Source organism: Buteo buteo, chromosome 22 (assembly GCF_964188355.1).
Source record: "Buteo buteo chromosome 22, bButBut1.hap1.1, whole genome shotgun sequence".
Classification (NCBI taxonomy): Eukaryota; Metazoa; Chordata; class Aves; order Accipitriformes; family Accipitridae; genus Buteo; species Buteo buteo.
In genome coordinates this window covers 7,819,660-7,835,858 of record NC_134192.1, presented here as the reverse complement: position 1 = coordinate 7,835,858, position 16,199 = coordinate 7,819,660, and the positions used below count along the sequence as shown (strand labels likewise).

Genomic DNA, 16,199 nt, shown 5'->3' with positions numbered 1-16,199 from the left:
TTCCATCTTTCAATTGCAATAAGTAGTACCAGGCAAGAATTGGCAATCACCATGAACAGAAAAAGCAATTTTCCTTAGTCACTGGAAATGTTATTATTGTAAACCTAACTCTTAACAGACACACTCCTCTTTCAAAAACAGCATAAGAGGAGAAGCAAATCCCCCTAATATTTTTTTAATAGGACATAACAGAATAAAGGAAAGTGTTTGTAGCAAAGCAACGTTGGCAGCTGTAATCTCAAAGGCGAGTAAAATGACTACAGTGCTCCCTCTAGTGGCAATATACATGGGAGACTGACTTGCCTTCCGTTAAAATCACAGCAAATCGGTGGTCAAACTAAGTTTCAAACTTTGTGGCAATGCAGCAGGTACTTCAACTGAAGTAGCATTAGACAGACTACAGCCCAGGTGAATTACTGCGCTTCAGCCTCAGGAATGTGGTCTACATTATGGGAAACAAGTTTTTACACTAATAATGCTGCCAAGTACAAGCCACTGCAGCATGCACAAAAGAGCATGAAATGAAGTCTCAGATCAGAAATGTGGATTTGAATTGAAATTCGATCTCAGACCAGAGAAACCATTTACAAGGAACGAATGTTCCAGAAGGAGATGAAAAAAAATGTTTTCTATCCAGTAGAACACAGGATACTTTGGAGCACATACAAAGCATCTCAGGTAACCAAATTGTAAATATTTCTGTACTGGGAAATGTTTGGATCAAGTGTACACTTCAGGCCAGTAGTTACGAGAGGGCTGAGGACAGCATGGTCATAGCCAATGACATACTTCCCTATCAATTTAGTAAAGGAAGTTTATCAAGTTGTTTTGCCAGTGTGGAAATTTTGGGTTGGCCTGTGCCCAAATAGTGTTTGGCCATCAAACAAGGCTTTCTCATTGCAGTGAAACTTGATACACTTGAGATAAATGAAGAAACACTTAAGGAGGCTTAGTAAGAGATCCATAACAAGCAGTGTTTAGTTGTGACCACATGACCTCACTTGACAGATAGGCAGCTGCTTGCCAGAAGGTTTAACAACTCATCCATGCAACTGTTACCTCAGTAATGAACTGCTGCAACAGGACTTACTGGGAAAGTTCAGAAGTCCAAAGCAGGGCAGACCAGCTCACTGAGCTCCTGTGATTCAGAAAGCATAAGCATCAACTTCCCTGCTCCTTCTAGGTGCTATCCAGGGAGCAGTAAGTCCTTACTACAAGCGACCACCACAACAGATCGAGGTTCTTGGCAACATTTCAATCTGTTTTGCTGCAAGAGACTCTGCACTGTCACTCACCTTTGGGTGAAAACGAACAAAAAACACAAGCAGGTTGCTGAAGTGAAGGCAAAGCATCCCAAGAGCAACAGCTTCTGCAGTTACATTCTGCAGCCTCCCAGTCACAGACTCCACAACAATTAAAGGTCTCTGACAGTTTGGCAAGACTTGCTGTGATATGCAGTGTTTCTGCCCTCACCTGTCCCTCTCCATCCCGCAGTATCTATAAAAACAGGCTGGGATGGTAACATTTGGTCACTTTTAACTTCCGTAAGCATTTGATGAGTCCTAGCTGGGATGAACAAGGCATTTTACATCCCTGAGGTGCTGCAGGAGACTTTCTGAACACTGAGGAATACATCCTTATGCCAGCTATTCTCTTCTCAGGTTTTCAGGATTTTTGTGCTGGATTCCAAGGGAAAAAAAGGAATTTTCATAATACTACACTTGAAACTTCAGTATTGCAGAAGGCAACAACACAGAATATACAGGCTGGCAACTGTCCTCACTGGAGCTTACTGAAAGAATGGTGATAGCAAAGCCACGGCCACTGCCGTGTCCTCACTGGTGCTGCATGTCTTGGTGTGCATTACTGCAACTTCTGGTATCCCCAAGCACACCTGCTTCTGCTGTAGCAAATGAGATCTGGATTTACAATAGTGCCACACAGGTGCCTGCATGATGAACTGTAAGAGCATGGTAGGTTGTCAGCTTGTTAGGGCTTTTAAACATCACGGTATAGGTCATGGTTTGATGGCTATGGGTACTGAGGGTGACAGCAGAAGAAGATTCAGAGTTATTGCTGGCAATAAAAGTGATTAGACTTCCTATGCCCACAGCAACATAGTATATAGCATATATATAAAAAAATCCCCTGGCACAGAAATAAAAATTAAGGACAGATGGTTTTCAGTACAAGATCTTGGGTTGTATCATTCACAACAAATAATTGTTTTCCTATGAAACAATTCTGATCAGATTTTGTGGATAACAAACCACACCGGTTAAAGAGGGACTGATTTGCTTTCTGTCAAAGAACAGTTAACGTGCCACTTTATTTGTACTTTCTACCTGAACAGTGAGTATGCAAGCCGTATATATGAATGCCCCTGCTCTGAAGAAGATGCCACATAGTTTCATCAGAATAACTTTGCTATGTCATCAATTTTAATTCCAACCTGTACTTCAATATGCACATAACTATTTTCAAGTACAATGAAAACTTAAGTCAACAGCATCAGTCACCAGCATTGCAGCTTTCAGTAAATCCCTCACAACTTCAGAAAAATCTCTATAAACATTGTGTAAAGTAGGTACAGAATGTACAGAGGACAGTTTTCTATACAAAAGTGCATTTTAGCAATACAATTAGCAGAGAACCTGGGAAAAAAACCACTCTCAATTTAAGCAGTACCATATGCTCTAATCTATACCTCCCATCTCTCCCCCAAAACAGAAAAAAAAAAAGAAAAAAAAAATTCACAAAACCCACTTTCCCCTTGCTTTGGTTATGAACTACGTTCAAGGCTTCAACATTACAATTATTTTTTTTTTAATTGAAGAATTTATTTGTAATTTGGAAATGTTTTAAAGTTAGCCAGATGAGAGAATGCAAGTATGATTAATCAGAGTTAAGAGTCAAAACAGACAAGCTTTGAATATTACTATGATTTTCCCTTGATAGATTAATAAACTATCTTTGCAAACCTTAAATGGAAAATCGCATGTTGACTTGTCTTTTCTATGCCCAAGAACTGCAAGATCAGTAAGCTACAGACCATTAAGCCAACAAATCTAACAACATTTTCCATGAAAATCTGGCTTATAAGAATGAACTTCAAGAGCCCCCAAAACAGTCAGGTTTATTAATATTTATAGACCAATGCATCGACTGATTTCAAAGCTGAAAAGACTGTTAGGAGAAAAGAAATGGCTTCAGGCCATTCAGTGTAGATGCACAGTAAATATTGCCATTTTTGTATATTTCTATATTGTATATGAGCTCTGATGTAAATGCGTATGAGTAAGTTCAAGCAGGCTGGTTGGTTTGTTTTTTCCCCAGAGAATGATCTTCACAGGTTTCAGACCACAAAATGAGAACTGAAAGTTAAGCCCAGGAAAGTCGTGCAAAGACTTCTCTTGCTCTTCTTAGTAAGCATCCCATACTGAGCATACTATAACCATCTTTTAATCAGTTTCCCAGATAAAGAAAAATAGATATTATCTTAACAGAGACAAAGGATGACATTAGATACACACACAAAAATTAGACAGGTTTGTCAGGAAGCTAGCTTTCTTCCTCATATTTAAAATCATATTAGAAAAGAATGTTCTCTATTGTTTACAGTCCTCTTGCAATCAGACTTTCAGTGCTCCTTCTAAGCCTTTTTAGTGAAAAAGTTACCATGGAAGCAAACCATTAATGTTACAGAGTGTAAATTGATTACATTCATATTACAGTGGGTACAAAGCACCTAGACATATAGCTTCAGTACTATGGAGCCATACAAGTATGAGCTTTTTCTTGTTTGTCTCTTATTTTGCTTTTAACCTTGACATTTTTTATCTATGAATAAAAAGCAGAGATTTGATTCTTTTTTGAAAAAGCACTAATAAGAATGCATGATTTTGGCAGTCTGCTACTCTTCTTTATCTATCTGAAGCCAATAATCTGTAGATAACTTCTGTAAAACAAAGTGGTAACCACAATGGCCAACACTCGAATCAGCAAGACCAGGTTTAATTAAAATTCCAACTGTTTGACTAATGACAAGGATATCCAATATAAATTCATAGAATCATAGAAACATTTAGGTTGGAAAATACCTTTAAGATCATCAAGTCCAACCGTTAACCTAACACTGCCAAGTCCACCACTAAACCACATCCCTAAGCACCGCATCTACACTTTTTAAATACCTCCAGAGATGGTGCCTCTACCACTTCCCTGAGTAAGCACACAGCATGTTGCAGGGAAAGACAAGAATCTGACAAAAACACCTGCCCCCTCCACAAAATGAGTGTGTCACTAGAACTCAGAAGGATGAGAAACAGGAAAAAAATGCAAACATGTAGAAGTATGTGGGAACTCTTGAATCCCACAGCTACTTCAGGCCTGAACCTCTGAGATGCCAAGTACTTGGCAAAGACAACATTCAGGTAAGCAAGATGTTATTCTGCAGTCTTATCAGAACATTCAGAGTTTCTTAGGTTATAAGCATCCTGGGACTACAAGATTACAAAGCTATAAATTATTACCGTGGAACCCCTGGAAATCCACTCTCTTCTATTGTTTTAACTGTCACACAAGTGACTGAAGTACCCAGCTGGAGATGACATACCACAATCAGCTACTGTGGCACCCAGGACTTTTTCATCCAATGTAACAGATAAGCAAATGGACCCATCTAACCACTTAGATTAATTTATACTTACATGCTCACGCTAAGATCAAGATGGAAATACTATCCTCCCTCATTTCATGACCTCTGGAAGCTAGTAGACAGGTGATCAAAAAGAACTGTACCTCATCAAAATGAGGGGGTCTTCTCTCAACAAAGCCTGAAAGATTTTAAACACTGAAGAGCTGCTGAAACAGAATAAAGCAACACGCTTTCATGTTCCACCACGCTGATATCACACCTTTCTTACAATTCATTTCAGTGTCTCAGTACTCTACAGTATTAAGTGTGCGTTTTTCATCAGTGTCCTGGTTTCAACTGGGATAGAGTTAATTTTCTTTCTAGTAGTTGGTATAGTGTTATGTTCTGGGTTTCAGTAAGTGACACACTTTCATGCTCCACCACGCTGATATCGCGCCTTTTTTACAATTCATTTCAGTGTCTCAGTTCTCTACGGTATTAAGTGTGTGTTTTTCATCAGTGTCCTGGTTTCAACTGGGACAGAGTTAATTTTCTTTCTAGCAGCTGGTATAGTGTCATGTTTTGGGTTCAGTACAAGAAGAATGTTGATAACACACTGACGTTTTCAGTTGTTGCTAAGTAGTGTTTAGACTTAAGTCAAGGATTTTTCGGCTTCTCATGCCCAGCCAGCGAGAAAGGTGGAGGGGCACAAGAAGTTGGGAGGGGACACAGCCAGGACAGCTGACCCAAACTGGCCAAAGGGGTATTCCATACCATGGGATGTCATGTCCAGTATATAAACTGGGGGATCACTGCTCGGGAATTAACTGGGCATTGGTCAGCAAGTAGTGGGCAATTACACTGTGCATCACTTGTTTCGTATATTCCAATCCTTTTATTATTTTTGTCATTTTATTATTCTTATTATCATCATTATTAGTTTCTTCCTTTCCGTTCTGTAAAACTGTTCTTATCTCAACCCATGAGTTTTACTATTTTTTTCCCCTGAATCTCTCCCCCATCCCACTGGGTGGGGGGGAAGCGAGTGAGCGGCTGCGTGGTGCTTAGTTGCTGGCTGGGGTTAAACCACGACACTGGGGGGAGGGGGGGGCAGGAATCACACTTCAAAGTCACTGCAAAAAATAAAGGTTGTACTGAACTGTGACAGTGTACACACAGCAAAATGTTTTATGATGAATTCATCCATTACAGCCATGGTAAGTTGCAAGAGTTCAACAGCTGCACCCTGAAATTAGCTGAACGGACAGCAATTCAATTTTTTCTTCCAAGATATTTAAAAGAAGCTCCCGATTTATGTCAATCTAAATCCTCAGTCACTTGTACACTGTTAAGAAGTTTGGGGTATTTCTTCTAGAAGGGAGAGCGCCATCAACCAGCTCTCATGCAGTACAACCAAATACTGACAGGCAACATTCACTTCTGGTTAGTGGCCAAATAACTGGTCATATGGGATAGCTAACACTCAAGTTTAAAACAACATTACATAGTTTTTTATCAGTCGATGGCCAAGTCTGGGTACCTGTTGTCTAGCAGCAGTAAGAGTGACTAAGTTCAGACATACTAGTTTGACTATGGACCTCATTTATTTCTTATTGAAACCCTTTCAGAGGCCATTCTTCAGATATTTTACTGGTCAGTTTAGTTTGAGGCTACAAGGAATGCCACTTCTGAAGGAAAAATACTTCAGCTGTCAGGGCTAAGTCTGTGCAGGACATGCAAAATGAATGTGAGGGGGCCTATATAAAGTTGATCATGCAATTCTGCAGGATTGGGCTATATCCTGCAATTACAGGCACCTGTGGCCCACACCAAACTGCCAAACTCCTTAATTCACAGGAGCAAAATGAAAGTAATGAAGGATCAAGACAAAGAAAAATTACTTCCTAAACTCAGAACTAGAAAATATTTTTATACTCCTTTAAGTTTCACACTGAAATTTAGAAGTATGATTTTTCTCAGCTGGGGGGGGAAGGAGTTCTGTAACAAGTAGTTCCAAGATAAAGACAAAAGCCACCTAACAGATTGTCAGAATTAGGAAACAGGTTAAAACTACTTTTACGTTCCTACATGAAAGCCACAATTTTACCTCATTTTCTTAGCAAGAGAAATTTCAAAAGCAGATAGACAACAAAAGCAGAATTCTGAAACATGTAATGGTGTAACAACCCACAGAGAAGACACATCCTCAGCTAAACATACAATTAAAAAGCACAGCTGCATTAATTAAGTTCTCCTGCCAACATGAATCTAGATATGATTCTGGGGAAAAAAACCACCAAAGTTGTGTGCCACTTGTTTTCACTTCTGTTTCCAGTAGCATTTTTAACTATTGTAGTGTCCTAGACAACTTAATTGCAGATTAGTGTACTTTCAATGCAAAATGATGTTTGTATTTGAATCTTTTCATAGCAATACTAGGGATGTACTGGTCAACCATTAGTAACAATCATACTATAAGATATTGAGCAGCAAAATAACTTTCTGAAGACTAAGCTTGCAAGTTGTTGGTTTTTTTGGTTTTTTTAATTCTGCTTCCTAAAGAACATTATTAGGTGTTATTTGTGTTACAGATTCCCTGCATGAGAAGTTCTGTTTCTTGTTTTCTATGTAGTTTGAGATAAGTCCTTTTCTAGAAGTTGCTCTTGGATCATACAAAATCAAAGTACTGTGATAAATCGCAAGACAAAGAAAGCGCTATAGAACTAAAAATTTTTTTCCTCATGCTAAACAATCTTCCTAATAATGGGAAAGGAAGACAGAACAAGCTAAATGTAACATTACAAGTTGGAAAAAACAAAAAAGCTGAAGCATAGTAATACATGTTTAGTGTCATCCAAATGCACCCCTAGACTTAGGCCTTGCAAGTAAGTTAGCATGTTAGACAAGTTCAACTTTCCTTAAAATTGTATCTGTTCAGCAGCTTTTCAGAAGACAATTAAGTTTCTGAAGTCTTTGTTGCAAAATTAGTCTCAAAAAGCTGAAGTTACTCAATACTTAAACCTTCTTACCAAAATTACACTTGAGAAAAGATCTGGTTTATATTGTTAACACTAATGAAATTTTGGTCAAGAAATATATGTAAACAATAAGGATAATACATTTAAGGCTTAGAAAGAACACTGATAAATTCACCCCTGTCACATCAAAACATCCACATCTCCTTCATGGTCCTCCTCAGTCACTTTTAAAGATAGCACTTCTTCATTAAGAAATAATCCACTCAGTCTTTCCTTACGAGCTTGTCTTTGTTCTTTCAGCTGTCTCTTGCGTAAGGCCTTTTGCTGTAGTTTCCGTTGCTTGGAACGTTTCTGTCAAAAGACAAAAGACACACACAAAAAAAAAAAAAAAAAAAGATTTTGTTCTGTAGATTAGAAACTACCTTTAAAGCTGGCAAATATAAGTTAACCTCTGAAATAATGTCTGCTCTGAAAAATAACTAAAACGAATTCTCAGAGGTGGTGCAAACATTAATCCAAAATCGTATCTAGTATTATCAAGACCATTTACCACGTCTGAGTTGTGAGGCACAACATCACCCTGTGATGTTGCATAGCTGAACCTTTGATCAGAAGAATCTTTATTGCAGGGGAAATATTACTGACTTACAATAACAAACTGAGATGTTTAAGAGCAAGCAGGAACTGCTCTTCTCCTCTACACCTGAAATTGAAATTATGGAGACAGGACAAGTGTCACAGTACTACTTTAATTGAAACATGCTTCGACAGGTCACTCCTCACCAAGTAATCTGATGAGACATGTTGGAAGAATAAACTGAAGAAGCTTCAAAAAGCCTGATGCAACTTCTGGTTGGGAAAAAAACCCCAAACCCAAGATAGTCTTTACCATCCAGAAATTATGCCTAGATTAGGTTGATCAATCTTAAATTTTGGGGGGGTAAAACTGTGTGTTCATTCAAAGAATTAAGTTAGATGCATAAGGCCATTTTCAACCCGCACTCACCGTATTCTAAACAAAAGTAATGAGAAGATCTACTACATACAAACATCAGGCTTTCACTTAGAAATAATGGGAAGAGCACAAGGTTAAATTCCTTATGGTCATGTCAGAGGAAACAGTCAGCATTGGTTTAGCTAGATAACTTCAGCAGATCCTCAGTTACTAACCATAGTCCTTCAGTACAGATATCCCAGTTAAGATCACATAAGCAACCTTAACAAGTTAGACAGCTTAATACACATGTACATAATGAGAAACTTTACTTTTGAATCCCGGATTCTTTCTGCAGCACTTGTGGACAAATTACTATCACTGTGCGCTCGACTCATGTTGGCACTCGAGTTTGAAGCGGAGTTAGCAACACTAGAACCACTGCTGCTTGCTGAGCTGACCATGCTGGCACTGCTGCTGCTGGCACTAGCACCGCTCACACCACTGGTACTTGCACAACTGTAGCTACTCCTCTTCCAGCCTTCCCTTGCAGACCGTTGACGAGGTCCATGTTCCTTGATATAGTTTCTCACCTTTAGAACAGAGGCAGCAGAATTACTAAAGCCTGATAAATACTGTACTGAGATACTCCTTTTCATGGAGTATTGCCTGTTAATAATGATCAAGTTATTGGATCAGTTGTCTTTTAAAACATTTTTCTGTGGCTGCTTAACTCCCAAGCCATCTGGCAGTCATCAAGAAAACTTAACTAAGAACTAAATTAATATTTACTTCATTATGGAAGGAAGAAAACTAAGTAATAAGCTTTGGGATTCCCCCCCCCCCCCCTGCCCCCCAAGTTTTCTACTACATAACAATAAGTTATACTAATAACATCAAACATACATACATATATAAATATATATCAGTCAAGTTCAACTGAACTAAGCTGTGTACCCAATGTATCAAAACCCTTTATTTTGCATATATATTCAAACAAAAGTGGGTGTAAGGCAAGCAGTACTCTTCTACTTTAAGAAGATACTTATAAAATGTTTGAAATATGAAATAGGCCAAGCCCGTAAAAACAGTGAATGTTTTCTGTTTTCAATCTTTATCTTCATCATAATCACAAATACAAAGTAACACTGAGGAGTTCAGTTTGGATACTGCATCTTTTCCCAACAACACACCACAATAGTACAAAGACTAAGACAACAGTAGCATATATCTACCGTACCAATCAGGTACCCTTCTTTGTTATAATCTGTATTTTGTACCACCTTTAAAACACATTTTTCTATATCCCTTTTTGAAATTTATGGTCTTCCCCAATGAACTCCAGTCCTTTAGGAGTTTTAAATACTAGTTTATATACAGTGAACAAATGAAGATGCTCAACCAGCTGATGGTCATGAAGTGGAATACACTTTGTCATAAGCAGTACTAGGCCCACAGCATAACTCATTACACGCACACCAGCTTAGGCTTAACGTGTATTGAGAATATATAACCAGTCTTTCATATAGAGGTTTAATACATACAACAACATGCTTTTGAACTGTTTTCCCTCATTGACAATATTATGCTCTAGTGTTATCTCCCTATATCTAATGATTATGTATAAAAATTGATCACAACTCCATAAGAGATTTTGCAAGACATATCAGATGCTGAAACCCTGAAGTCAAATGAACAAACCTTAACTCACCTGTTTCAGTTTTTCATCTGTGAGACAGTTCAATTCAATAATGAATTCACTATCTGTAGGCGATATCTGAGCAGTAGGATCAATAATTTTAATAATATCAAGTTGCTCTCGAAGGCCCATCTCTGTACTGACTTTGCGACTCAGATATTCAATATATTCAACCTAGGACCCGAAGAAAGGCAGGTCATTTTAAAGTATTATTGATTCTAAAGGAAAAAGGGTGGACCAACAGAATAAAACGTACTCAAATATCACATATCCTATGATTCTAGCCTCATTGTGTATCCTCAAAAACTCAGGGTGAAAGCTTGAGTACACGTTAAACTGCCTACTACAGATGCAAAAGACAAGAAGATTTAGTTTCAACAATCAAGTAGTACTGCATAGGTCTGCATTTACACCTACAGCAATCTGTATATCTTTTAAGATGTTGCACCGATTGACAGTTCTTCTGTATATTACAGTTCTCACATAGCAAAAAAGTCAATTTCACCTGTTCATCATTTGTCATTGCACTCCATGGAAGTTCATCGAGATTCCTGTGCTTGTTTTTCTTTTTTGGAAGCAGACAAGGAGAGCTTGGAATACTAGGTATAACATCAGAAAGTACATCACTCCCACTTGTAATGTCACTGCCAGGCAACTTGTAATATGCAAGAGAAAGAACAAAGCCTTAAAATACAGTAGGCAGATTTAAAATCATTCTAACACCATTAACAATTCAAAACACACCATCAAATTAGCAAAGCATTGCTTATCTATGTACTCTAACAACTTTTTAATAATTACTCATAACCCTGCAGTACTCCTTTGAACCTTCCAACAAACAGTAAATACAGCAAACTCAATTCACACTATTCTCTACTTATGAATCCTGTTTTTAAAAATTTGCATTTAAGAGAACAGCAGAATCATGTGGCATTTCAACTATTTCCTTTCTCCATCAGTGTAAATTGTCCATTACAATCCAAACCTAAATCTAAACCTCCCATTTTAAAGCATAAGTCTAAAGAAGATAATTTCAAAGCAGGTTTGCAATTCATACCACACCCCACAATTACACAAGACAATTCAATTAAAATCGCTGTCATTTTGCTAGAAGCAACTACAGAACTTTAGCTAGCTTCATTTATACAACTGACATGTAATTTCTGAGTGCACTTCCAGTTAAAGTGTGACAGTCGGATTACTCATGCTTAGATTCTGCCAGATAACACCATAAAAAGCTACAAAAAAGTCTTTCCAAAATTCTGCAAGTCCAATCAAGTATGTCTCTTAAGAAATGCTTGTTTTAAAAAACAAAGAATCATTTAAAAAAGCTAGTTACTAATCAAACATGCTGTCAGCTAACTAAGACATGGGAAATTGCTTCTTTTCAAAACAATCAATGAGTTTATCAGCCAATTAAAATTTCACAACTCAGTGAAGCTCTGAATCTTTGGGATCCAATGTGAGTTGTTCCTACAGGCTGTGTTATACAAATGCACTTGTAACTTCTGTGATATGATATACATAGCGACTAGCTGTTAGACTAAAACAGTAAGAAATTCAGAGCTAATCTCAGTCCATGTTATCTGAAGTTCATTTGCATCTTCTGGAACAGGATGGGAACAGGATGTGCGCATTCTTGAAATCAGTGTTTTCAGTCCTTATTCTGCATTTAGAAGACTCTGTACATGCTTTGACTAAGCTTTATGACAAAATTTAAAAGTATTCCTCTGTATATTCTGAAGCACCATGTTTCCTGTTTCAAAGTTATGTATACGTTCACAGTTGATTTAAGTCTATAACGTAAAAAGTCAGTTTAAGTCTATATATATAAAAAGATTTGCATATCACAATTGAAAAACTGCTGAACAAAGAAGACTACCACAAACTGGAGATACCTGACCAGGACTACATCCAATACAGACTAAGAAAAAGGAGGACGTGATTCACTTTCACACTTTTCCTGGTGAGACAAAGTGAGCTCTGTACTCTTACTTGGCCCAGAAAAAAAGATGGAAATAGGCTATGGCAAGAGCTTCTACACTTTACCTAGGTGCCAGCGCCATTCCAAAGGAAGATTTAATACAACCAAATCACGGGAAGCAGACATCTATAATCAGATTTCATTACCAGGGCAGATCCTCAGTACAAAGGATCTAAGCTCATGGCTACAAGACACATGCTGGTCACTAAAACCAAACTACCATGATATATAAGCATGTCTCTTTGAAGAGCTGACCTTCAGTGTCTCCTCCAGATTAAGAATACTGGAATAAAATGGAACAAAACATTTTCTTTATCGCTGAACATTCAGATATCTGCTCTTACATTCAGTACTTACCAAAAAACAAATGCCAAGGACTTTTCAATTAAAGCTAAATCCAGCACTTAATAGTCTATACAACATTTTACATTTACAGTGGAACTAGTTTACCTGCCATTCAAACTCGCTGTCTGACCAATCCCAGTACGTGCTGATAGAAGAGGAGACATCACTGCAGACGCTACCCTCGGGGAACAAATCAAAAGAGGTGAACTCCTGGTCATCCAATAGAGAGTAACAGTCATCTTGATCACCGACTGAAACCGATGAGAACAGCTCCTCACTGCACTCTGAGCTGGCTACGCTGGTTCCACAAGACGTCAAGTTCCACCTGCAAAACAGGACAAAACAAAGAGAAAGCAGCAAACATTGGCATCATGTGTCCTGAAAAATTCTTTTAAGCCTCATAAAACTATCTCCACTTTGCCTGTCAGTAACATTACACATTGATTTTATTGAACTAAGTTATAATTATGTAAATTGAAGTATTCCATTTTAAAATATTTTTAAAGGTCCATAAAGAACACCAAAGGGAATTCAGCATTAAAAACAGCAAGGTAAAAATGCATAAAAAGTTCATATAATTACACCTTTATTTTACTATATTAACAGTTTCCAACCCAGAGCCATGATTCCTGTAGTGTATACATTGCCTTTTTTTTCTTGTTGGTTGGTTGTTTTAAATACACTGAACTAAAAATATAATTTCCCATATGTTGGGATATTTAAAGTTCCATGTGAATTGAAATAAGCAAAACTAAGAAGTAAATCAATTGGACTTCAAGACAAATAGGAGTCAAAAATAAATTCGAGGTTGATAATCCCCCACAAAACTAAGGCTTAGTAAGGAAAGACATTATGTATATAACCAAGGCTCCATTATTCACTATTTTCAACTGTGAATGCCAAAAACATTGGACATGCTGTTGCAATAAGACAGTGCAAAATGGGAAAATTACCTGTGTGAAAATGCTACCATGCCAGAACTAAGCACTCTTTTCCCCTCAGAATTTCATTTAACAAGCTAGTTAATGCTGCTGCTAAAGGAAAGCAATTGAGGACTCAAACTTCACAGAACAGGTTTTTCTAATCTAATGAGAGTAAGCCAGAATTTAACAAGCTCATGAAATGAGTCTCCATATCTGGATTTATTTTACATATTGGTAAAAAGTAGGTCGAGACAACCATGAGTCAGCACAGCACTGCAATATGGCCAAAACAATTTGAAAAGGGCTTCTAAAATTCACCACACAAACCCACACAATCAACTCCTTTTCCACCAGCCTATCCACTTCAGCCTGGCAAAATTAGAAAAACATTCCTCTACCCAACTGCAAAAGCTGAGCAATGCCATTACCCAGAAAGGCTGGTCCTCACCGTCGTTATTTAAGCTGCACACCAGCTTGGCTAAATATGTTTGTGATGGACTCACTCCCACATTTATTTGGCCAGCAGTGAATTAATCCAATGTTAAATACATTTCAAAAACTTTTCCTTTAGCAGATTCAGGAGATCTTGCCCTCCCTCCCTTTCTGCATCCCTTATACACATGCGATGTTTTACTGGCACAGACTTTTGCGGGCAGGGCAATCAATCAGTACAGAGTAGAATATGGTGACACACACATGGCGACACAGCATGCCTTTGAACATTAACTGCAGCTTCAGTATTCATGAAATAACAATGAAAGGAAAGGTAGAGTAGACAAAAGTTTCCAGACCTATCAAAACACAGGATGAGGTACAGGGGCTTTACCAGCAGCCAAGTACGCACAGACACTCCAGGTATGCAGTATCATTGCAGGTATAGGCAGTCAGCCCTCACGTTCTCATACCTAGGGGGCCCTGCTGTACTTGTTGGGGTGAACTGGATTAACAAGAAGTGGAAACTACATTAAAATCACTCATAACTTTAAAAAACAGAAAGCCTTATGTGAACACCACAGATTGAACTGTGCATCTGCAATGGCTTCATCAGTACAAGACATGGCATGTCCTTGCCCAAAGGAGTGAAATACCCACTCAGGAAGCCTGGGTTACAAACCTGGGTTTATAAAATGAGCAAGCCTGGATAACACACTCGGGAGTAAAAGACAATACAAAGAGAAATGTATGATTTGGTGAATATCACACATTTATGTTACAGATATGCTACGAATACATCTTACTGTTTATGTCACAATTGGGTCTTAGGAGATAAGAACTAGATCATGGAAGCGTATCATATTTGATCGAGGCCCTTCATGCTGAATCATTTGAGAATCTATAAGTAAGGGCTTGCTCTTGTGAATGACACTTTTAAAGTGTAATATCCATAATTTCATACAAATTTAATTGAAAGATTACCTTATTATTCACTCTTCATTACCAGCAAAAGTATCTCGCAGCTCTGGAACAGGAACTAAAACTATCCCACACGTACGTTCGAGACTGAAATCTCGAAAACCATTCTCAAAAAAACCTATTGCTATATTCAAGTTCAATGCTGTGCATAAATAATAGCAGGAGTAGCTTTTTAGGTAAAAGCAGGACTGTAGTTTTAATTTTATAAGCACAACTGGAATTTCTTTGGAGAGCTGCACTTGCATTTTCAGAATAGGCCTTTCCTACAAATTACAGACAGAACAATTTGCCCTTAATTAGTAGCATGGGATGGAAATGTTTCTGCAAGAATCGCTGCAGTTACCAAGCCGCCTGACTCATTCCAAACCCCTACAGGTTTGCTTGGTGTCCACGCAAGGCCTGCTTTTTTTAATTACTGTAAACGCACCACTCTCCAGCTGCCCATCCTACGGCGCTCAAAGCTGCGTCTGAAGAAACTCGGAGAGGAATAAACGCATCTTAAAAAACAACCAATCTCACGCCAACAACCGTACCCTTACCAGCCAAGACCGGACCAAGCTCATACACAACCCTGCCAAAGCGAAGCGCAACCCAAGCCGGGGCGGGCGGGCGGGCTGCCCGCAGCAGCCGCAGCCGGAGCGCGGTCACCCCCTCCCAGGCCGGCAGCGGGCAGGGGAGCGGGGGCAGGCAGCACGGGCAGCCCCGACCCCGCCGCTGCCTCACGGGCAGCCCGACGGGCCCCCGGCGAGGGGCGGCAGCCGCCGCCGTCGCGCCTCCGGCCGCCTCAGCCTCAGCCCCGGCCCGGCCCCCGTCACCCCCGGCATCACGGAGCCGCCGCGGCCCAGCCGCCCGCGGTCCGCCGGGCCCCCCGGAGCCGCGGCCGGACCTGTTGGAGTGGAAGCGGTGCAGCGGGTCGGTGCGGTGGCAGGACGAGAGCTGGCAGCCGAAGTCGCTGACGTCCAGGCAGCCCTCCTCGCTCAGGCTCAAGCTGCCGCCCCGCGGCGGGTGCTGATGCGAGAGCAGCGGGCACGGCTCCTCGGGGGCCAGGAACTTCTCGTACGGCTCCTCGGTCATGGCGGCGGGAGAAGGAGAAGGAAGAGGGAGACGAACGCCTCACGCACGCAGCGGCCGAGCCGCCAGCGCCGCCATCAGCGGCCGGTCCCGGGACGCGCCTCAGGCTGGCTGCCGGCGCGGCGAGCTCCTTCCGGCGCCGGCCCTCTATGGCGAGACGACACGGCGCCCCCTGCCGCGGCGGAGGACGGAGGGCGGCCCCCAGCACGCGGCCCC

The 16,199-nt window shown here is 39.9% G+C and overlaps 1 protein-coding gene across 1 annotated transcript; it reads right to left on the bottom strand.

The window, feature by feature from the left end:
• Positions 1–1,878: 1,878 nt before the first annotated feature.
• FAM199X (family with sequence similarity 199, X-linked) lies at positions 1,879–16,091 on the bottom strand. The gene is made up of 6 exons (XM_075054278.1): positions 15,799–16,091; positions 12,682–12,901; positions 10,753–10,902; positions 10,260–10,421; positions 8,881–9,141; positions 1,879–7,965 (listed from the first exon to the last, which is right to left on the bottom strand). The coding sequence occupies exons 1-6, from the start codon at positions 15,984–15,986 to the stop codon at positions 7,795–7,797; spliced, it is 1,152 nt and encodes a 383-aa protein (XP_074910379.1). The 5' UTR covers positions 15,987–16,091; the 3' UTR covers positions 1,879–7,794.
• Positions 16,092–16,199: the final 108 nt, after the last annotated feature.